This window comes from Paramormyrops kingsleyae, chromosome 8 (assembly GCF_048594095.1).
Source record: "Paramormyrops kingsleyae isolate MSU_618 chromosome 8, PKINGS_0.4, whole genome shotgun sequence".
NCBI classification, from domain to species: domain Eukaryota; kingdom Metazoa; phylum Chordata; class Actinopteri; order Osteoglossiformes; family Mormyridae; genus Paramormyrops; species Paramormyrops kingsleyae.
The window spans coordinates 40,170,114-40,194,611 of NC_132804.1; the positions used below are offsets into that span (position 1 = coordinate 40,170,114).

Genomic DNA, 24,498 nt, shown 5'->3' on the forward strand with positions numbered 1-24,498 from the left:
TGGTTTAAGTAGTGGCATTAGCAATAAACGGAAGTTGATGGAGTGGCACAGCGTGGCGGAGTCAGTTAAAACTGTTGGTTCCAAAATTTGTACAGTGGGCAAAATTAAAAAGAACTGGTCGGATATTAAAGTTGACGTGAAAAAATGAGTGGCCGCTAACTGTAACAGTCTTCACACCACAGGCGGAGGTAGTGGAATTCCCGGTGTCACACTCTGAGCAACGAGTTGCTGCAATTATTGGGGATACACTTTAATCAGGTGAGGGGGACGCCGATGTCAGCGCGGGTGAGTTTTTCTCGTACCATACTTGTCTGAATTACTTGCATGTTTATGAATAACAAGTAGGGCGCAGATGAGGTGTTGCTTTTGTTTATTCTGTTTGTTTATTCTTACAGACAATAGTACAAGAGGTGCCCCCAGTGCCGAGGAAGAAACAGGCGGTGATGGTGCTGCTGTGCCGAGCACATTTTTGGGTGCTGGCTGCACACATTCCAGTGCCTCAGAAACTGGGGGGCGACCACCCGGCCGTGTGATGATTGAAGCTGTGATGCAGTCACAAAAAGAAATTGTGAATGCTGTAAGATGTTGCCAATGAATTAAAACACCTAAATACGTTGTGTGATTGACGTTGTAACGCTGTTCCATTTGGCGGAAAATTTGGTGGGTCAGGTTCATCTTGCCTAAGCTCTTCAGATACCGGCAAGCCATGATTTTGTGCCAGATTATGCAACAGTGCACTCTACCACCGCCCAAGCCCGAGAATGGGCATCATTATAACGCCGCGCTTGTTCATTCTGTGGGTTTATGAGCGGCGTGAGAAGCCAAGACTTCAGTGGGTACCCACTGTCCCCTAAGGAGTTGTCAAATAGTTAAATCAAACAAAGCTTACAATATTGGGCCAAATTATAAAATGGGAAAAATCTTCTTACCGAGCAGCCAGCCATCACGTACCACCCCATTTTCAAGTTTGTTTCCAACACTAATGTTTCTGAGAATGAACGAATCATGGGTTGAGCCAGGCCGTCTAGCCACAACATTAATGCAGGGGTGTCAGAAGCATTTTGAATGTGGGGGGACACACTGGCATAAATCTAATATTTTATGTTAAATGTGGGAGGATCCAAACGAATAATTATGAAATGTGAGGGGGACACGTTTAATGGCGGTGACGCCCATGCATTAATGAGACACATGTTCGAATCACACATAATTTGTACATTAATAGAGTGAAAGTGCTTTCTATTTACATAAGCAAATTCGTTCTCTGAAGGTGCCTTTATAGCAATGTGCGTGCATTCGATAGCTCTGATTACATTGGGAAAACCGGACATCGCTGCAAATTGCGCTTTAATGTTTGCCTGTTCAACCACAGTGTAAGGAAATTTTATATATCTGGGTGACAAGCGGATTATGCCGTCCCATACAGCTGGCATGGCGCGACTTGGTGTTGACTGAGAAATACTCGATCGGTCTGCAAGTTCTCGCTGAAAAGCACCTGTGGCTAAGAACTCAAGAGTGGACAGAACTTGTAAAGAAACAGGTAAAGCGCAATTCCTCATTGTCTGCTTTTGTAATGCTGGCCCCAGTTCAGCACACAGCTCCAAAAGGATTGCTCTTGGAAATCTGAATCGACTTAGAAGCCAGTCATTATCATGGGCCAAGAAATCACTATGATCCCTGAATACGCATTCTCCTCTAATTCCTCCATAAGCTAACATGGTAGTTGTAATAGTTTGGTCATTTTCTGCACCGTTTTATTGTTGCAAATTGATAAAAAATCAGGTGCCGTACATTTGTAAACAACATACAATTAATGTCGTTGTATTGGATAAAGTAAGCGTCATGAGTTTAAAAAGGGAAACCACAGTAGCAATGACTTGCCACTGAGTGCCGTCCGTTTACAAAACTGAGCAAAAACGTGCGTACACCATGTCTGGAGCTGCCGTGAGAATATGTATAGCGGCACGGCAAGTTTAATTTTAGTACATCTCGACATGAGCGTGGAAACGGATGTACGCAACATTTTTGTGCATACGCACCATTTATACATGAGGCCCCTGATCACCCAACATCAATACTCAACCTGAATGGCAGCACACTTCAACATCTAATGGAAAGCCTTCCCAGAAGGGTAGAGGCTATTCTACTGACAAAGGACAAACAAACTTCATATTAATAACATTGGTTTCAGAAGATGTTGACAAGATGTTGACAAGCTTGTGTCTGAATACTTTTGGCCACATGTAATGCAGGAATAATTTAGCCAAGTGAATTTGTGACTTGGGAAAGAGAGAAAGATCATACCAATCCAAGCAGGTTCAAGAACAGGTGCGTGTGTTTGCGGATGAGGTTGTAGGCCTCACAGCAAAGGTCCACAAAGTCATGAAAGCGACTAGATGGTTTGTCACCCCCATTGATGACATAAGCCATGTCAGATGTAAAAACAAATGGAGCCCGGTCCCTGCAACAACCAAAGTCAATTTCTGAGCTTAAAAACTTAAAAAGGAGCATAAACACTGTTCTGTAGTGTAATTTTAAAAAAAAATTATACCTGTTACAGAATAAAAAAGGTAAGAGGTAGCAGTTATCTTCTCCCCAATTTTAAGACACTGCAGATATTATATACTACATACAGTACTGTGCAAAAGTCTTAGTCAAAGATTATATTTACATCATCTTCATGTTAATGTAAAACTATTACGTCTGTCATAGTATGTTAGCATAACCATTTAAAAGGCTTTCAAAGTCACCCCTTTACTTGCAGTAAAATATCCAATACTCCTATTTTTTTGGCTTGACCACTAGCAGATCATATTTGGATAATCAATACCTTATCAAATTATTATCAATTAATATAACTAATTATATGACAATATAATTAAGTTAATTAAATGAGCTATTGGCGAAAGGTTTGAAGGTTTCAAATCTTATGACTTAGACAGTGTGACTTGGCACTTAGCCATCTCTCTGATTTGACTTTCCCTGCTGGCCCCAGGAGAATGGGCTCCCCCTTTGAGTCTGGGCCCTCCAAGGTTTCTTCCTTCTAGGGAGTTTTTCCTTGCCACTGTCGCCTATGGCTTTCTCACTGGGGGCTTTGGGTGGGGATGCTGTAAAGCGCTTTGAGACAATGTAATGCAATGCAATGTAATGCACTATACAAAAATAAATTTGTTGAGAGGCTTGACGTGGTGTTCTACTGGCTACACAACAATATATCAGCAACTTTTTGAAGAACAGAAGAAATACTTTTTTTAATTTGTTACTGCCCATTTACATGTAATCTAAGGTTAGACTCTTTTTTTCCTGAGTACATATACACCTAGATAAATCTATCTTTACACATATTTGCCAAAGACATTTGCACCATATTGTTCTTGTTTAGAAGTGGCGATCCATCAGCCACCATCACTCAGCATCCACTCTGATTTTCTCACCGTTTTATATTGCCGAACATCTGTGCATGGCCAAGGAACTTGCCAAAGTCTATGTGGAACATATGGCCACTGGACTTCAGCATAATATTGTCATTGTGTCGATCACAGATACCCAGGACATAGGTGGCCACGCAGCATCCCGCACAGGAGTAGATGAAATTCTCCACAGCCTGAGAAATTCCGGGAAGGGAAAAGTAGTAACATCTACATGCACCAACAATCTTAATTCTAGGTGAGATGTCATCAGAAACTGATTTACATGGTCTGAAATGTGTCTAAGCCACATAGAATATTGTAACTTATGATTATAATACTTGTCCAAAGCCATTTAAGCAGCCCTTTGGAGTTTCTAGTAAAGAAAACAATGCAGATATGTATACCAGGAAGAAGGTACCCACTGGTTATTACCTTTTCATACTCATCCTCAGAGGGATTATGCTTCTGCAGCCAGTCTGCTAGTGGCCGATCCTTGAAGGACCCGGTGACACCATGCTCAACCTGAATCTTACGCAGGGTTTCTGCGTTGGGAATCATCTCCACCATTCCTTGAGGCAGCAAAGGAAGAGTACAGATTATTTGTCAAACAGATCCAGGATAACACAAGCAAACATCCAATTAGTCCCTAGCCTAACATTTCTCCAGAAGTCTGGAGAAAGTCCCTAAGAAGGACTGACCTCGTCCACGTCCTGTAGAGAAGCAGCGAAAGTTGACCATCCTCATGTCCAGGCCCTCCTGAATCCAGATCTTATTCATAATACGGATGATCTGAAGGGTGAGCATGTCCTGTCTCAGGTCATCCCCAGACTAAAATCACAAATTTCCAATATCATAAGGAAATGAAGAAAACTAATATCTTTTCACAAAACAGTCATAAAAAAGACCTTCAGAAAACTGTAAAAAATACCTTGAATATGATATTGATGTTGTCTCCTAGAGGGTCCAGGTTCTGGAAGGAGAGTTTGAGGGGGACGGCATTTGAGTTGAAGTAGGAACAGCCCTGTAAGAGTGAAGAGGAGAGTGGCTGAAGAAGCAAAGTTGTCTGAATGGGCCACATTTCTTAAAAAGACTATATAATATTTGGTGACATTAATATTACAAAAATTTATATCTAACTTTTGCTGATCTTAATTACGTAAATAAGCATTGTACTGTTGCCATCCAAATGACTTTTGTGGCTGTTATCCATGATAACACACAATCAGGTGCAAAATGGCACTGAATGAAATAAACATAATGAGATTCTTATAAAAATGTCATTTTCATGGCACTTTTCTTTGGCTTATTTGAGGATGTATCTGTTGTGTAAAGTGACACATACCTAAACCCTGATTTATGGACACCGGAAAGGTTTACCTGGATGTTGATGTCCTTCACCATTAGGCCAGGGTTCAGCGGGAGTCGGCAGCTGCCACTGACGCAGAAGAAGTTATGGACTTCTTCCAGCCTGTCTCGCAAAGTAGCCTGTAACACACACCCAACAAGGGTCAGCAGGAAATGAGCATTACCACAAGTGTCATATTCACTAATGGCACACAACATGCTACATGATATTAGGGCTGGGTGATATGGCCAAAAATGTTATCACGATAAAAATTTTCTTAATGGTCAATATTGGTAATTATCACGACAAATCATTATATACAGTATATACCTATATATAGGTAGAAACTAAATATATTTTTACAGCTTCGTGATACGAATAGAAATAACAAGAGTGACTGACTTAAGCGTCTGCGTCTCGAAGTAGCTCTGATCGCCCACCCACTTGCAAATCGCGCTATTCGCATGATAACAACATGATAATCCAACAGTTAGTATTGGGTAAAGAAATATGTGAATACGCCCATTGTGATTGAAATAAACAAGAGCACATGTCTGGGTAGTGTTTACACTGATCGGCTACAAAATCGCACACGGATACGTCTCTGCCGCTGAAGCTTTGCGCCAGTGTTGCCACTTTCAGCAGCGAATCTCATACCATTGTTCATGGCTCAGTGGGCTAAGCCTATATGCCTGTAATCATACGGTCGCCAGTTCAAACCCAGCCTATTTAGAACGTGAATAGCGGCACTATACGCCCCCGATGTAGGTAAAACAAAGAAAGGTGACGTGGTTTGCTTTTTTGCCGATTTAACCTAATTTTAAAAACTTTATTACTTCCGACAATGGAAGTTTTGAAAAGAAAACAGATTATGGATTTAGTCAGTGTTTTTTTCATGATTCTACATATTGATTTCAGCGAGATATAAACTGAAATACACAAGAAAAATATGCAGTTGACAATGCCCTCGTCCCCAGAGCGTTAATAATGGTGAATTATTTTATTTCCATCAACTCTGCATAGGCACTGCATCATATTTATATGGTCACAGTTTGAAATTTTTCATTGCATCTACCAATAAACTGTGAAAAGGATTTTATTGTTGCTACTTTTCTTGCGTTTCAAACTACCTTTCCAAAGTGATGGGTGTGGGGTGGAATGGAGTGACATTCCAGACTGATGGGCCATTGATAGTATGCAAACTACTACAGGTGTGGGGACACCTATCTCATCAATATTCATTGTGCACGCCACTGACTTTCAAAAAAAGAGTGTCACTCCAAAGTTCTAACACTTTAGTAATCAAACCACATAAAATTTCAGAATGTCTCTTTCACCTATGTGTAGCCAACCCCTGTGTCTATAAGCTTCAGGGCTCAAAAGTCTTAGCTAGAAATGTCTATAATGTGATTTTTTCACAATTTCTCAGCAAGTCTGAAAATAGGTTTTTGAAAAGCATATGTTTGAAGTTGATTTTAACAAAAAATTGAATAATAACATTCTACGTGGTCTCAGATTATTGGTGCTGAGTTTGTGCTGAATAAAAACAAATGTAACACTTTAGGATAAATGTTTTTTAGACAGGTGAAATTTTTTAAAATGTCAAGGCATGTCAGACTACCCGGAAAGTGGCTGAGAGGCCTCAGACTCCCAAGGGTTAATATTTCACAAATTTGAGGCAAAACAGGTTATTTTAGTCAGCACTGAAAAAATGCCTTCGCTTGCATTCTTCATAGCGATTCTGAATTTTCTGTGGATTATTACTGTGTGGATTTCTTGTGAACTGAATTTTACTGTGGACTTTCATTTTGGATTTTACTGGATTACTCTTATTGGACAGATTGCTTTGGAGTTGCCCTGTTGTTTTGACTGTGTTGTTTTTTGTCTGCTAGCCTGCCCTGTTACAATCCTATATTTGTTCAATAAATCTCCCATTTGTGTTTTTTACGAATGTGCCTGGAATTGTGATCCATTGCCGGTCCCGACATGCTGTTACAGAGAAAGTGACGTAATTTTGTTGTGATGCAAATTGTTTTGCAGATGACATGTTAGGTCTTAAATCACATAGATAGATAGATTCTTTATTTGTCACATGTAGTTATAACTGCTACAACATACAGTGAAATGGTTTTTCTGGCAAAAAGTACCCCCGGCTGTGCTATACATACAAAAGAAATAAGTACCAACATCACAGAAAGATAAAATATATATAATACACATAAGTATACATAACATTGCACTGTGAAAGTATAAATTGCACTGTATACAGATTGCACTGTGAAGATATAAATCTCACTGTAGGTGTGCCATAAAATGCAGATATGCAAATCTTTTATAAGTTATGGAACTGGATAGTAGAAGACTGTGTGTGTGTTATGTGCTGTGGTTGAGAAGTCTCACTGCTTGTGGAAAAAAACTCCTCCTAAACCGTTCAGTTCTTGACTTCAGGCTGCAGAGGCGTTTCCCTGACCTCAGTGGCCTGAACAGTTTGTGGGCGGGATGGCTGGAGTCCCTAGTGATCCTGGTAGCCCGGGATCTGCACCTTTCAGCATAGATGTCCTGCAGGGCTGGTAGAGACGTTCTCATGGTGCGTTCCGCTGTGCACACTACCCTCTGCAGGGCTTTCTGCTGCTGTACAGTGCAGTTCCCATACCACACCATGATGTTGTTAGTCAGGATGCTCTCGATGACTCCAGTATAGAATCTCCTCTGGATGTTGTTGGAGATCTTGAACCTCTTTAGACGCCTCAGGTGATAGAGGCACTGTCTGCCTTTAGTGATGAGGAAGTCTGTGTGTGTGCTCCAGGTGAAGTCCTCATTGATGTGGACACCAAGGTATTTGAAGCTACTGACTCTCTCCACGGGGGTTCCATTGATCTGTATTGGGGTGTGAGTTCGCTCCCCTCTTTGTCTCCTGAAATCAATCACCATCTCTGTTGTTTAGTTGATGTTCATGGAGAGGTGATTTGCCTCACACCACTTCACTAGGCCCTCCACCTCACACTGGTAGGCCCTTTCGTCATTCCTGGAGATGATTCCTAACACCACTGTGTCGTCAGCAAACTTCACAATGGAGTTAGTGGGGTATCTGGCCGTGCAGTCCGCGGTGTAGAGGGAGTAGAGAAGGGAGCTCAGCACACATCCCTGGGGGGCCCCTATGTTCAGTGTGAGTGTACGGGAGTACACATCCCCTACTGTCACTGTCTGTGGTCTTGCGGTCAGGAAGTTGTACACCCATTTGCACAAAGATGTACTGAAACCTAAGTCCTGGAGCTTATCCAAGAGGGTGTGGGGGATTATGGTGTTAAATGCTGAGCTGTAGTCTATGAACAGCACTCTTACATAATGACAACATCCCTCATCAAGATGGCTCAGTGTGGAGTGCAGGACCTGTGTGACGGCATCTCCGGTGGATCTGTTTGTAAGGTATGCAAATTGCAACGAGTCAAAGTTGGAGGGAAGGAAGGAGCTGATGAAGGGTTTCATGAGTCTCTCAAAGCACTTCATCACCACAGACGTCAGGGCTATAGTCATTGAGGTTGGCTGGGTGGGTGTTTTTTGGTATGGGGACAATCACTGATGTTTTAAAGCAAGTAGGGACCACCTGCTGAGCCAGGGAGGCATTGAAGATGTTGGTGAAAACCATGGCCAGCTGATCTGCATATACCTTCAGTACACGTCTCGGGATGCCATCTGGTCCCGCTGCCTTCCTGCAGTTAGTGGCCCTCAGAGCTGTCCTCACGTCATGCTCAGAGTGTCAGTGGTGCCGGTTCAGCAGCGGGGGCAGATGCAGCTCTCTGATTAGCCGCCATAGCAGGTGCCTCGAAACGCGCGAAGAAAGCATTAAGGTTGTCAGCTAGTTCCAGTTTCGTGCATCTCACAGTGCTGGGTTTATTGTCCGTAGCCCGTCCCATATACGTCGGGGCTCGCTGTGTTGGAAATGCGACTCCACTTTGTCCCTGTAGCGCCTCTTAGCCGCAATCACAGCCTTTCTTAGTCCATATGAAGTGGCCTTGTAGCCTGACATATCGCCCGACGTGAGTCCTGTGTTGTAAGCAGTGGTCCGTGCTTTGAGAGCTGTGCGAACAGTCGAGTCTATCACACTTTTATTGAGCATATGTCATAATGATATTAATAATCGTTATGATTTTGGTGTCCAGCCCTACATGACACTGATCACATAACTCAGGGAAGGCAAGGTGCCCAGTACATGGGAACACAGCATGCTGAACGCAACAGCAGTCTTTTTTCATTGAACTGCTTTATAAAGATTTTAAATAATTAATTTCCATTGCAAGATATTGTGTGGATAGCAGAACCATGCATGCAATACCCCAGAACTCAGTGCTGTAAAACAAAAAACCTTATAGCTGATGTTCATATGCTAGACAGCTGCATATCCCCACTTTACGGATGTTCAATTTAAGCTATTTCACTTTTACAAAAGACCTTTTACAACAGACCTACACTCACCTAAAGGATTATTAGGAACACCATACTAATACGGTGTTTGAACCCCTTTCGCCTTCAGAACTGCCTTAATTCTACATGGCATTGATTCAACAAGGTGCTGAAAGCATTCTTTAGAAATGTTGGCCCATATTGATAGGATAGCATCTTGCAGTTGATGGAGATTTGTGGGATGCACATCCAGGGCACGAAGCTCCCGTTCCACCACATCCCAAAGATGCTCTATTGGGTTGAGATCTGGTGACTGTGGGGGCCATTTTAGTACAGTGAACTCATTGTCATGTTCAAGAAACCAATTTGAAATGATTCGAGCTTTGTGACATGGTGCATTATCCTGCTGGAAGTAGCCATCGGAGGATGGGTACATGGTGGTCATAAAGGGATGGACATGGTCAGAAACAATGCTCAGGTAGGCCGTGGCATTTAAATGATGCCCAATTGGCACTAAGGGGCCTAAAGTGTGCCAAGAAAACATCCCCCACACCATTACACCACCACCACCACCAGCCTGCACAGTGGTAACAAGGCATGATGGATCCATGTTCTCATTCTGTTTACGCCAAATTCTGACTCTACCATTTGAATGTCTCAACAGAAATCGAGACTCATCAGACCAGGCAACATTTTTCCAGTCTTCAACTGTCCAATTTTGGTGAGCTCGTGCAAATTGTAGCCTCTTTTTCCTATTTGTAGTGGAGATGAGTGGTACCCGGTGGGGTCTTCTGCTGTTGTAGCCCATTCGCCTCAAGGTTGTGCATGTTGTGGCTTCACAAATGCTTTGCTGCATACCTCGGTTGTAACGAGTGGTTATTTCAGTTAAAGTTGCTCTTCTATCAGCTTGAATCAGTCGGGCCATTCTCCTCTGACCTCTAGCATCAACAAGGCATTTTCGCCCACAGGACTGCCGCATACTGGATGTTTTTCCCTTTGCACACCATTCTTTGTAAACCCTAGAAATGGTTGTGCGTGAAAATCCAAGTAACTGAGCAGATTGTGAAATACTCAGACCGGCCCGTCTGGCACCAACAACCATGCCACGCTCAAAATAGCTTAAATCACCTTTCTTTCCCATTCTGACAATCAGTTTGGAGTTCAGGAGATTGTCTTGACCAGGACCACACCCCTAAATGCATTGAAGCAACTGCCATGTGATTGGTTGATTAGATAATTGCATTAATGAGAAATTGAATGGGTGTTCCTAATAATCCTTTAGGTGAGTGTATATTATAATATACTGTAGCTCGGGCTGCAGCTCAACGGCAGCGATTCGAGACGCTCCGGCGCCAGCGAGCACGGGGCGGGTGGCGCTTCCGCAGGACGCCGAGGGCGGTGCCTTGAAGAGGAGGAGCCGACTGCGCACGGCGTGAGCCGCAGCGAATGGGCTGACGGCGGCGGAACAACGCGAAGAGCCGGGGCGGCGGCAGGCCCAAACCTGCCCACGTATTCTGGCGGTGGGCCACCGGATGCGTTCATTACAGCAGAGGGTGTGCTAGGCGACCGCGCCACTTCAGCCAACAGTGACGCGGAGCCTCCGGAGCCGGCGGGGGAACGACGCAACCCATGGCTGAGCCGCCGCTGTTTCGGCTGCGGGAACGCAGGCCACTTGATCTGCGACTGTGATGCTATCGAGCATGGACAGCGTACTCAAAACCGGACACGTTTAAACGGGGAAGCGGCGCCGAGACGGGAGCCACGGTGCCGAGACCAGTGAGAGCTCCCCACACAACGGAGTTCAGCGCGCGGCTGGGACGAGCAGGCCTGTATGTCAAGGGGGTCTTTGGGGGTGTAGTGGGTCATGCCCTCCTAGACACCGGGTCCACAGTCTCACTGTGTAGGGCAGGCTGGCTCATGGCATTTCTTATGGAGGGGGACGCCGGGGGCACTGAGGTGGCTCCAAGTTGTGCACAGACGGTAACATCGGTAACAGGTGAGTGCTTACGCGTTCTGGGGGTATGGCGCGTTAAAGTGGAAATCGGTCGAGTCTCCCTTTCGCACTCATTTTTAGTCTGTGACATACGGGACCACTGCATTGTAGGGATGGACCTTTTGGACCGCCTCAATGCAGTGATCCACGTCAATGGAAATAGAATGAAGGTGGGACGCAAATGGGTGGCGTTGGCGAAAGAACGCGACGAGCTGGGGAACGGTTTGCCGGTAGCGACGGTGTGCGAGGGAGGGGCGAGCGAGTCCAGGATCACTAGCACACCCGGAGTAGCCATGCGTACCGGGGGGGAGCACGCGATGGCAGAGCTGCTGGTTCGCAGTAGTGAGAACCTGGAGCCCGAGCAGATAGAAGCGTTGCGCGAGCTATTGGCGGAGTTCGAGGACATTTTTGCCGTGAACGAACTCGAATGCACGCGGACCGACCTGGTGCAGCACACCATTTACACAGGGGATGCCGCCCCCATCCGGGAGCGCCCACACCGGCTACCTCTAGCGAAGCGCGAGGCCGCCGAGGAGAAAATTTAGGAAATGGCGCGCGCAGGCGTGATTGAGCCGGCGAGCGGGCCTTGTGGCCTGTACTACGAAGGGAGTTTAACCAAATCAGACTTAACCCCGAGGTAATTTGCGAACGCGAGGTTAACAAAATCAGGTTGAATCAATCGGGGCTAATCAGTACTACGAAGCCAGTTAAGAAGTTGATTTGTTAAATCGGTGTTAACTGCATTGGAGTTTGTGCGCGTTCACATATATGGAGCACATTCGGCAAGGCAAGGCACCGTTTGACTCATAGCGCGATCTCCATATGTTTCACGGAGGAAGACTGCATGCTAATTATGCAGCGTTATGAGGAGTTTAAATCAACCCTTTAAAGAAAGTCCAATACCACTGCAGGTAACAAAAGCAGGCAGGCTTGTTGGCAACGTATTGACGACGAAGAAAATGCATACGTACATTTTCACGGTCATAAAACGTGGTCTAAAATATCCCACGACCGAGTATTAGACAATGTATTTTAGTGTTTTCTGAAAAGAATTGAAATACTGTTAATAAATACGTACAGAGGCTAACAGATGCGACACAATTCAGAAGTCACCTATTATATGCTGCTAAGTAATATAATGCTCCCTGAAGTTCCATTACTATATGTTACTCATAATGAAACCTAATGTTAACAATAACTGATCCGATTTCAAATGCAATAGTAGTGGAAAGCGTTCGTCGCAGCAAGTCAAGATGAAATATAGAAACATCATGTCAAGTGGTAGGGCTATGTATTTATATTTCTACTCATTATGAAAGATTTGTTGTGTCTAGCCTCCACTAATAGCGTGTTTCTATGTTTTACAGCTAATAATAAAAGGTGTCTGTTAATATGACACTTAATAGAAGGTGAGCCACTGTTTAACAAACAATTAAATGATTTACAACAGGAAAAAACGAAAAAAAGAAGCATGTGTGCAGTGAGAAAACGACTTGGAACCTGTCACCGCGGTTAAGTTAGCCTCATATTCGATATTCAGTTTTCTGGCTTTAATATCTTTACAGAATTAAGTAAGGTGGCCGTTTTTAATGACAGAATTGTGATGTCCAGTACACAGACATCGATGCACACCGATTATTTTTCTGCTTCAAAACATTTTGTGATTTGTGCCAAATCATGTTAATCGCTAATATAATATAGGTCCTTTCAGCTGTAATGATATATGGTGGTTTAGTATTTTGGGCTCATGGCGACTGTTGCACACCCCTTTGTTTCCCAGATTGCTTTACATGCAAATTTTAATTACTTTTTGTATCCGTATACTGTGCAGTCGACAATACATGAATGGGTTAATAACTTTAAAACTAGACAAGACAGGCACATCTAGTGAAGTGTGCTTTGATCAGTGGACAACAGGGAACAATGCACACCCCTTAGGTTTTCAGAATAACTTTCTCTGTAACAGTTATTAATGAATACATTGAATGCATATTATATGCCATTGCTCCATTTCATACATATTAACAGAGAGAGCCCCTCACGATTCGCGCGCCAATGTGGTACGGATCATCCAGGTACGCCGGCATTGTTTTCGGAGAAATTGTAGTGGGAGGGGCGGTGCTCATATAGGGCTGGCTTACGCAGAAACCTCGACTTAAACAAGAACAAAAACTGCTCGGAGCAGTTTTGAGACTTAGGGTAAATTGCCATAGCAACATGTCTCGACTAAAACCTACCCACCTTTCGTAGTACGGGTTAATCGCGAAGTTACACCACACGTCATCAAGTTACTCGCAAAGTTACCCCGATAAGCCAGTTACCCCGCTTCGTAGTACAGGCCACCGGTCCGCACCGGTCGTGTTAGTCGCGAAGAAAGACGGCTCGTGGAGATTTTGCGTGGACTACCGCCGGTTGAACTCGGTGACACGCAAGGACTCGTACCCCCTGCCCCACATCGATGAGGCGTTGGACCGCGTGTCCGGCTCCTCGTGGTTCAGCTCGCTGGACTTCAGGAACGGATACTGGCAGGTGGGGCTAGCGCCGGACGCGCGGCCCAAAACCGCTTTCTCGATCGGGCAGGGACTCTGGCAGTTCACGACCATGCCGTTCGGTCTCTGTAACGCCCCAGCCACCTTTGAGCGGCTAATGGAGAGGGTACTGGCGGACGTCCTGGTGTCTCGGTGCGTGGTGTACCTGGACGACCTGCTGGTACACGCGAAAACGTTTGAGACCGCGCTCGCGAATCTGAAGGAACTATTCGGTTAGGAACTATTACATCCGGGCAAGTGCCACTTATTCCGGCGTAGGGTTACGTTCTTGTGGCATGTGTTGACCAAGGACGGGGTAGCCACCGACCCGGCTAAGATTGAGGCCGTTAAAAACTGGCCAGCGCCAGCGAACATCAGGCAGCTGCGTAGCTTCATGGGTATGGCATCTTACTATAGGCGGTTCGTGAGGCACTTCGCGACCGTGGCGAGCCCGTTACACCGGCTGACGCAGAAAGGCGTCGCGTTCGACTGGGATGAGCGCTGCGAGCATGCTTTCTCCGTGCTGCGCTCATCTCCACGCCGATATTAGGCCACCCCGATCCACAGCGCGCGTTTGTTCTCGACACCGATGCCAGTGATGTAGGACTAGGGGCAGTGCTAGCGCACGAAAGAGGCCCCGTGATAGCCTATTACAGCCGCACGTTGTCACAGCCAGAACGGAACTACTGCGTGACTCGGAAGGAGCTGCTCTCAGTAATTAGCGCGTTGAAACAATTCCGGCCCTACTTATACGGGCAGAAATTCACGCTGCGAACTGATCATGCATCGTTGGTGTGGCTAATGCGGTTTCGCGAGCCCGAGGGGCAGCTTGCGCGGTGGCTAGAAGTCCTCCAGAGTTATGACTTCGTGGTGGTGCACCGGGCAGGGCGGCTGCACGGGAACGCAGACGCACTCTCGCGGAGACCGTGTGTGGATTGCCGCCACTGCGAAAGGAAGGAGGCAGTTGAGATTGTGAGAGCGCTTAGCACGGGGCCGCACTGCGACATCAGCCAGGCGAGCATAAAGGAGGGGCAGGCGGCGGACTCGGAGCTCGAGCGGCTCAGTCGTTGGGTACAGACGGGGCAGCGGCCGGCGTGGGCAGACATCAGGGACGTAGGGCCCGAGTTAAAAGCGCTCGTGTCCCAGTGGGAAAACCTGGTGGTGCGCGAAGGAGTGCTTTATCGTCGTTGGGTGCGTGGGGACGGTAGAAGCGTGCTGTGGCAAGCGGTCGTGCCGAGGGCACTAAGACCGAGCATTCTAGGCCTCGTCCACGGAGCTATTGGTATGGGACACTTTGGGAGCGCGAAGACGTTGGGGCGGCTGCGCGAGCGTTTCTATTGGCCGGGCGCGCACGAGGACGTAACGATGTTCGTGCACCAATGTGATCGGTGCACAGCCAAAAAGGGGCCGACACAGCAGGCACGCGCACCGCTCCAGGTTTACCGCGTAGGGGCACCCATGGAGCAGGTGGGGGTTGACGTGCTGGGCCCATTTCCCATCACTGAGCGGGGAAACCATTACATCGTAGTAGCCATGGACTACTTTACTAAGTGGCCTGAGGGTTTCGCCGTACCTGACCAGAGCGCCGCACGGTACTCGTGCACGAGATGTTCGCGCGATTCGGAGTCCCCGAAGAGCTCCACAGTGATCAGGGCCGCAACTTCGAGGCCGAGGTTTTCGGCGAGGTCTGCGCGCTGCTGGGGGTGCAGAAGACGCGCACCACACCTCTGCACCCCCAGAGCGATGGCCTCATCGAGCGGTTCAACCGCACGCTCGCCACGCAGCTTGCGATTTTGTGCAGTGATAAGCAGAAGGACTGGGATCTTCACCTCCCATTCGTGTTATGGGCGTACCAGTCGGCGGTTCAGGGGTCCAACCAGTGCACCCCGGCGTCACTCATGTTCGGGCGGGAGCTCCGCACACCTGTGGAGCTGGTGTTTGGTTCCCCTCCTGAGCCAGAGGTAACAGGGGAAGCAGGTTTGGGCTATCTGGGCCACCTCAGGGAGCGCCTCCGCAAAACACAGCAGATGCCGGCACCAAACAGAAGCGTGCCTACGATGTGCGTGCGCGCGGGCGCAAGTTCGTGCCAGGGGGGCGAGTCTGGGTGTATAACCCCATTAGAAAGAAGGGGGTGTCGCCCAAGCTCACCTCCCACTGGCTGGGGCCGTGCGTTGTGCTGGAGCGTCTCTCTGAGGTGGTCTACAGGGTTAGGCTGAAGAAGCGGGGCAGAGATGTAGTGCTCCATGTAGACCGACTGGCTCCCTATCAGCCAAGGGTGGCACCAGATGGGGACTGTGGGGGCCAGGACGTGCCTTCTCCCGCGGACACTGGGGATGCTGCCACTGGGGACTCTGGGGGGGATGCCCCCGCTGAACTGAACTTTCCCTTCCCCCACCAGGTTACGTCGTTTGGGCCGCGTCCGGCGGCTTCCCCCCCCCTCTGCAGGACTTTGTGCTGGACTCTGTGGCTGGGGACAGCCACATGTATGAGGGGGGGGGCAGTGTAGTGACTGTGGGGGCGGGGCTGCCTCCTCATTGGCTACTTCCACGCTGGCCGCACGGAGCTTTATGGGAGTTCATGGTTTGGGAGCGGGTTAGCGCTATATTGTTCCGGTATCGTGCTATGTTGTGCTGGGTGAAGGGCATGGGTTCATTGTGTGTTATTGTAATGGGTGCTGGCACCTTTGAGGCTGCCTGCCGGGGAAGCCGCGCCCCACCATCCTCGCGAAGCGGAGCCTGGTTAACACTTAGGAGTTCGGCGGACCCGCCGGCGGGGACACTTTTTTTCTGGTAACCGTGAAAAGAACTTAAAATGCGTCATTATGTTTGATCATACACGTAAGTGTAGTACATAATTTTAATCTGTAAATGGTCTACTTTTATTCATGTATACTCACAATATCCACGAAACATTGTGCTTTTGTAAAATAATGAAAATAAACAGGGTGCGCTTTCAGCCGTCTCAGTCTCCGTGAAAATCTTTTTGAAACACATCACTAAAATGAACTGAAACTGAAGCGAATACTGCACAGACAAACATGAGAAATATATCTATAGAAAACTTAAAGTGTCTACTTTTAAATAAAGCAATTTAAATGAAAAATAAATATTTTCAGTTTATGTAATCCATGTGAAACCAAGGAGAGGCACAGAATTTCTGTCGCACTTCATTATCTGCTAATGACCCGAGGCAGGGCACGCCCACAGCCATTCACACGGAAAACAGTCCGGGCAGCATGCGTACAAGGCCACGCCCCCGGCTTAAAAACACATACAGTCTAATGGTGCGTTCGTTTTTCTCTCGGATCTCGGAAATTCTGAGTTGAGTGACATTATGGTGCGTTCGACTATTTCTCTCCAAGTCGGAACTCGGATGAAAACGTCACGAAATGTCAAGAAAAACGTCGCTTCCCGTCGGAAACACGCCTCTTTCATGACGTTGAAGTCGGACAAGATTTGCCCCAAGAGCCTGTCACTTACCAGCCAATCAAAAAAAAGAAAGGGCCTACACAATAGCCAATCAGAAAATAGTACTATTGTATCTGGGTAAAATACAACACAACAACCAATGAAAAGGCATCCTGTGGAATGTCACTCTTGCCTGTCTTCAAAACTTTACAGCCCTGGGGTAAGTTATTAAGTCTTATATAACTCTTATTCTGATAATATTAAACTAATATTAGTAAATATTTTCCTCACTTCAGCTAGCTTTTGTCAGCTCTCAATAATCACGCATAACTGTTTTTTTCTCCAATATAACGACTTGTACATACATGCTGCTCATATATTATTGTAGCCCAGTTTCTGCTGAATACAATGTTATCAGACTTTAGACATTTATATGTTTATAAGTAACTGAAAAATACACAAATGTCAGGACATGTCAGAATCTCTTCAGGGCTCCAAAACACCTTCAGACTCCTAAGGGTTAATGACAGTGAGCGCGGCTCGCTCGGCAAGGGGGAGAGAAAGGACAGACTTATGAGGTGAATCAGTGCAGTGCAACCTCCAAACGCAAGATGGCGCACACGTTCCTTTAGCCTTGTTCAAGGCTGGTAAATAAATGGTCAAATTGCACTTGAACTCCTTGTGTTGAGCCTTCCTTTCTGTAGTGAACTTGGTCCCCCTCAAAGTTCATTACAATACTATATTCCAACTTTCATTAACGAAATATAACTGCTTTTATAAAAAAAAAAAACCATGCCATGCATAATGACGTTTCGGTCAATAACGGAAGCAGTGCTCCCATAAGATTATAATGGAGATGAAAAATCCCTATTGCTTACCGACTTCACAGCCATCATAAGGTCACAGCACCATGCATTACGTGTTTGTGGTGATACTGGTGTACTCAATCCTACTGCACTGCCAATCGTATAAAAGTATAGCACATACAATTATGAACAGTACATAATACATGATAATTATAATTATGTTACTACTTAATGTATTTATTATACAGAATTTCTTGTCATTTAGATTATATAGCTAAGGTGTGTAGTAGGTTATACTAGCTGAGTTTGTATAAGTACACTCTATGATGTTCTCACAATGGCATAATGACCATTTCTCAGAATGTATCCCTGTCATTAAGCGACACATGACTGTATTGATCCTGGTAAGTAAAACTACACTGTACATACACTAATTCTACTTTATACAAACTATATATATATGCATTCCTGTTATATGTTAGTGTTATTTGGTTTGATTTGGAAAGTTATTTTTTTTGGTCTCAGAACACAAAATTTTCCTATATAAAATAACACTAATTGCTTCTTCACTTTACACCATTTCAGCTTAGGAATGGTTTTCTATGAATACTCTATTTTCAGATAGCAGGGGAAAGATGTATAAGGACACGGAATAGATGAAGATACTTTTAAATGTCTTGTACAAACATTTTTCATCCATGCTTAAAACAGCCAATATGTGCTCAGTACTGAGGATACTCCTTTCTAGGATGACAGTAAAGACAAGTTCACAGAGGAGCCTAACCTGTCTGGTGGAGGGGGAGGTGTCCCTCACGTTCTGGGCTACCTTAGCCAGGATGCTGACCAGCCAGCCCTGGCGATCCAGCTCTTCCCGCAGGCCTCGGCCTGTGCAGCACAGCAGTGCTGCCAAAAGGTACTGGTAGCGCATGCTAAATTGTGAATCCTGCAGAGCATCTTTCAACAGCCTAAGAAGGGAGGAAATGTCATGCATAAAGAGAAAAAAATCTGAGTACCATGCAGAAATTAAAACTAACTTCAAAATATCTCAGTTATTTCATTTACACATGAAACGCACCAGAAGAGGTAGTGTGCAATGCGAATGTCTCCTATTGCTCTCCGTAGCAAGAAGCGCACCAAAGGACTGTCCAGGTAGCATTCATATTTCAGGGCCTGAGAGGTAAAACAAAATGCAAAAAAATTAGGCTATGCAACCAGAGCATGTAATAGAAGAAGACCCAAAGCAAGACCCATTTAGACCTGCACCAGCTGAGGAAGGAAATCCAGCAACTCAGAATCCGAGATTGAGTCCATCCATTGGACAGCTGTGTGCCTCAGCTCTTGATCTGGGAATCTGGAATATGCCGCATAGGAAGGGCACTTGTAAATGTAAGCACACACTGGCATGGCTGTAGCTTCTTATCAATGACAACAGATGTGCACATTGCCAAAACACTTTTTTAAAAACACACACTATCATATGGAGAAATTCATCAAAACTGTCACCCTTTGTGTATGTAAGGGGCTCTTACATAGCATGCAGCAGGCCCAGTGAGTCCAAGTGGTTCATGCAAGCCCACTGATGGAGCAGGGCATAGATGTCTGGCAGACAGGCCCACTCCCAGTTAGGGGCACTGGCCAACACCAGAGGCAACCCGCTGCTCTCTGCATGGCAGAAGTAGCGCTTTTCCCACAGTAGCTTTCGGTCCTCATTGGTCAGCCTGTGCAAGGACAAACAGAGGCAGGTTTCAACGAGTAGCAATGAAATATGGATACCATAAGGATGGTACAGATAATAATGCTTGGAAAAGAAAGGTGCTACAACCTCACAATGCATAAGTGATTGAAATTATGAGACTTTTGATACCATAAAATTGTATTTTAGTTAAAACAAAAAGTTTTGTCCTTCAGAATTTTAACACAGACCAAAATGAAATGCAGTTAAAAGCACCTCCATCTTCTGTCAAACTTTACCAAATTTATAAATAGGCATCAGGTTCCCGCTTGCCTTTTGTATCTCAATGTACTGTCCAATATCCAGGTACTGTTCTGTTATATGTCAGCATAGTGTCCATGTCTCACAGCCAACAGGAAGACACCGATATTCACCCTATATACTAAAGGTATTCAAACTGTGGGTTTCCCACAAAAAAAAACATAACTGGGGTGGTGGGCTGAGTTGGGCATAGATCTGTTGTGAAATTGTAACCTTCAGAAATATTAAAAATAAGTAACACCTAAAATGAGTACAAACAGAAAATATAACAACACACACCTGGAATTCTATTTTGCGAGTGTGTGTGTGCGGAGATTTGAATCCCCAAGCTCCTGGTTGTGTGCACAGGAGAACTGCTGGCATAATACCAAATTGTGCTTTAATATTTTATTTTACAATACAGGGCGATCACACAATATAAGGGGCAGATGACAAAAAAAGAACAAAAAAAAAATCTTGTTTCCAGTATATACAAAAGATTATCCAAAATCAACAAGAACAGTATTTACAAATCAAAGTGTTTTTAACTTTTGGCTTTCACTTAGAGTATGCCAATTATTTTCCCCACAAAACAACTAATATACAAGCAACAAGTAACTTTGTTTTACTTTGTTTTAAGGGTGCTTCTACTAAATACTGAGCAAAGGGTCTGAATACTTATGACCATGTGATTTTCTTTTTTAATAAATCTGCAACAATTTCAAAAATTATTTTTTTTGTCTGTCAATATGGGGTGCTGTGTGTACATTAATGAGGAAAAAAAATATATTTTAAATGATTTTAGCAAATGGCTGCAATATAACAGAGTGAAAAATTGTAAGGGGTCTGAATACTTTCCGTACCCACTGTATATCATACTTAGCTTCATGCGTAATGTACAGCTTGGAGTGCATTAACCCATACATATGCCATAGGCATTTGAACATTTTACAATTACTCCTTCATTTTATCTTGTACAGAACAGTTCTATTTCAAACTACTGAACATTGCACCATTGAGACAGATTAAATTCATACAATACATAAACAAATAAATACAGAAAATGGTTAATGTTTTCATTTTGAAGTTATGGTTACTTCAGCATAGCATCTAATGTTTACAGAAGCACTATTTGCAGAACTTTTGGACTTGCCCCTCAATATCTGTTGGACCTTCTTCCCTAGATGCCAGCTCGCAAATTAAGATCATCGGGCTCCAACCTTCTTACTAGGGATGGGCCGATCCACATTTTTTCAGTTCTGATCTGATTCCGATACACAACTGCCGATACCGATACAGATTCCAATACAAGAGCACTTTTTACTTTGTTATACTTTATATATTCATTTTTTAAGATAGTAAATACAGATGGAAAAAATGTATGACAAAAAATATTTAATTAGGCTACTACAAACATACCTAACGTACTGTTCCACCTCGTTTGTACGTCTTGTTTTAAGCATTTTTGAGGCATTTGCAGTTCAATATCAATATCTTCAAAGCAAGTATACACAAGTGGCGAATTCTTAAAATTTTAACACAATTTTTCTCTCATTGGCGTCAGCTGTTACACTTTGTTGCGATGGCAGCCCCTCTTGTATCACAAGCTGCAGTGAGTTCGCAAGACAGTGCAAGTTAACGACTCCCAAATGATCCATTGCTTTTTTTGTCTTGCACAGTTGCGTGCTCTTTGTTAAGTGGGATTGTCCATTAAACGCTATTCCCACCTATCAAAACTTTATTTTACAAAGATTGCAAATCGCTGTGCTACTGGTTTCTGTTAAAAGCGTAAAATAGTCCCAGATCGTCACGTCTTATCTTACACTCCTCGTACTGCAAAGGGTATGCGCATGACGTCACAGCAGGCGGAAGTCACTGTACTCACACCCACTGAGTAGCAAAAAAGACTGAGGGGCAGCGTTAGCGTTCGATTTGAATGCCACAAAAAAACCCATGTAAAATGGGAAAGAGTTGTCGTGCGATTGATTGTACAAATATATTTAACACGAAATAGGAGCTATCTTTTTAGAGATTGCCAAAAACTAAATAAGTAAGTATAGAACGTGGATCAAATAGGTCTGGATTGGCGCCGATACTCTACTTCTTACTATACCTAAATTCAGATTATCCTCTATGGGTGGCAGGGCGTTCTGTGTGACAGCAGCTACACTCTGGAATACCTCAGAGCCTGTGAGAGGTATAGTCAGTTCACATTTTCAAGCATTAATTGAATTTTTTTTTTTATTTTTAATGCATCTACCGGCCCCTCCTGGAGTCGAGATCTTATCGTGGTGGAGGGGTTTGCGTGTTCCAGTGATCCCAGGAGCTAAGTAGCCTGGGGCTTTATGCCCCTGGTAGGGTCACCCAAGTCAAACAGGTCCTGGGTGAGGAACCAGACAAAGTGCGGCTCAAAAAGACCCCTTATGACGAGTAAAAACACGGATCTACGTTTTCTCTTGCCCGGACGCGGGTCACTGGGGCCCCCCCTGGAGCCAGGCCTGGGGGTGGGGCTCGATGGCGAGTGCCTGGTGGCCAGGCCTATACCCATAGGGCCTGGTCGGGCACAGCCCGAAGAAGGCATGTGGGTCCCCCCTCCAATGGGCTCACCACCTGTAGGAGGGGCCAAAGGGGTCGGGTGCAGTAGTGCAAGTTGGGCAGTGGCCAAAGGAGGGGACCTTGGCGGTCCGATCCTCGGCTACAGAAGCTAGCACTAGGGACATGGAATGTCACCTCTCTGGTGGGGAAGGAGCCTGAGCTAGTGCGCGAGGCCGCGAGGTTCCGACTAGATATAGTCGGGCTCACCTCGACGCACGGCTTGGGCTCCTTGAAGGGGTTGGACCTTCTTCCACTCTGGAGTTGCTCACGGGGAGAGGCGCCGGGCAGAGGTGGGCATACTTACCGCCCCCTGGCTGGGCGCTTTTTTAGCCTGTGGGACTCCGGAGGCAGCTGATGAGTACCGGCGGGCTAAGTGGAACGTGGCTTTGGCGGTCGCTGAGGCAAAAACTTGGGTATGGGAGGAGTTTGGCGAGGCCATGGAGAACGACTTCCGGACGGCTTCGAGGAGATTCTGGTCCACCATCCGGTGTCTCAGGGCGGGAAAGCAGTGCAGCATCAACACTGTTTATGGTGGGGATGGTGCGCTGCTGACCTCAGCTCGGGATGTTGTGGGTCAGTGGAAGGAATACTTCGAAGACCTCCTCAATCCCACCAACACGCCTTCCAATGAGGAATCAGAGTCTGGGGACTTGGGGATGGACTCACCGATCTCTGGGGTAGAGGTCACTGAGGTGGTTAAAAAGCTCCTCGTTGGCCGGGCCACGGGGGTGGATGAGATCTGCCCGGAGTTCCTCAAGGCTCTGGATGTTGCTGGGCTGTCTTGGTTGACATGCATCTGCGGCATCGCGTGGACATCGGGGGTGGTGCCTCTGGATTGGCAGACCGGGGTGGTGGTCCCCTTCTTCAAGAAAGGGGACCGGAGAGTGTGTTCCAACTATAGGGGGATCACACTTCTCAGCCTCCCTGGTAAGGTCTATTCGGGGGTGCTGGAGAGGAGGGTCTGTCGGATAGTCAAACCTCGGATTCAGGAGGAGCAGTGTGGTTTTCGCCCTGGCCGTGGAACAGTGGACCAGCTCTATACTCTCGGCAGGGTCCTGGAGGGTGCGTGGGAGTTTGGCCAACCAGTCTACATGTGTTTTGTGGACTTGGAGAAGGCATTTGACCGCGTCCCTCGGGGAGTCCTGTGGGGAGTGCTCCGGGAGTATGGGGTACCGGGCTGCCTTATAAGGGCTGTTCAGTCCCTGTACAACCGGTGTCAGAGCTTGGTCCGCATTGTCGGCAGTAAGTCGGACTTGTTTCTGGTGAGTGTTGGTCTCCGCCAGGGCTGCCCTTTGTCACTGATTCTGTTCATAACTTTTATGGACAGAATTTCCAGGCTCAGCCAGGGCATTGAGGGTCTCCGGTTTGGTGACCTCAGGATTAGGTCTTTGCTTTTTGCAGATGATGTGGTTCTGTTGGCCTCATCAGACCGTGACCTTCGGCTCTCACTGGAGCAGTTCGCAGCTGAGTGTGAAGCGGCTGGGATGAAAATCAGCACCTCCAAATCCGAGACCACGGTCCTCAGCCGGAAAAGGGTGGAGTGCTCTCTCCGGGTCAGGGAGGAGGTCCTTCCCCAAGTGGAGGAGTTTAAGTATCTCGGGGTCTTGTTCACGAGTGAGGGAAGGATGGAGTGGAAGATCGACAGACGGATCGGTGCGGCGTCAGCAGTGATGCGGGCACTGCATCGGTCTGTCGTAGTGAAGGAGCTGAGCCAAAAGGCAAAGCTCTCGATTTACCAGTCGATCTACGTTCCTACCCTCACCTATGGTCATGAGCTATGGGTAGTGACAGAAAGAACAAGATCGCGAGTACAAGCGGCCGAAATGAGTTTTCTCCACAGAGTGGCTGGGCTCTCCCTTAGAGATTGCGTGAGGAGCTCGGTCATTCGGGAGGGACTCAGAGTAGAGCCACTGCTCCTCCGCATTGAGATGAGTCAGATGAGGTGACTCTGGCATCTGATTAGGATGCCTCCTGGACGCCTCCCTGGTGAGGTGTTCCGGGCATGTCCCACTGGGAGGAGACCCCGGGGAAGACCCAGGAC

General features: G+C 46.1%; 1 protein-coding gene across 9 annotated transcripts in view; it reads right to left on the minus strand.

The window, feature by feature from the left end:
* Window positions 1-24,498, minus strand: part of pik3c2b (phosphatidylinositol-4-phosphate 3-kinase, catalytic subunit type 2 beta) — a 144,927-nt gene that overhangs the window by 24,336 nt on the left and 96,093 nt on the right. For 7 of the 9 annotated variants that reach the window (XM_072715846.1, XM_072715845.1, XM_072715844.1 and 4 more), the window contains 10 exons: window positions 19,420-19,608; window positions 19,148-19,241; window positions 18,966-19,060; window positions 18,675-18,855; window positions 4,788-4,895; window positions 4,339-4,431; window positions 4,109-4,238; window positions 3,843-3,979; window positions 3,435-3,604; window positions 2,305-2,461 (listed from right to left, as the gene is read on the minus strand). In XM_072715846.1, the coding sequence (XP_072571947.1) occupies window positions 2,305-2,461; window positions 3,435-3,604; window positions 3,843-3,979; window positions 4,109-4,238; window positions 4,339-4,431; window positions 4,788-4,895; window positions 18,675-18,855; window positions 18,966-19,060; window positions 19,148-19,241; window positions 19,420-19,608 (1,354 nt within the window). The remainder of the gene's footprint in view (window positions 1-2,304; window positions 2,462-3,434; window positions 3,605-3,842; window positions 3,980-4,108; window positions 4,239-4,338; window positions 4,432-4,787; window positions 4,896-18,674; window positions 18,856-18,965; window positions 19,061-19,147; window positions 19,242-19,419; window positions 19,609-24,498) is intronic. The other 2 variants (XM_072715842.1, XM_072715843.1) reach the window with 2 other exon arrangements.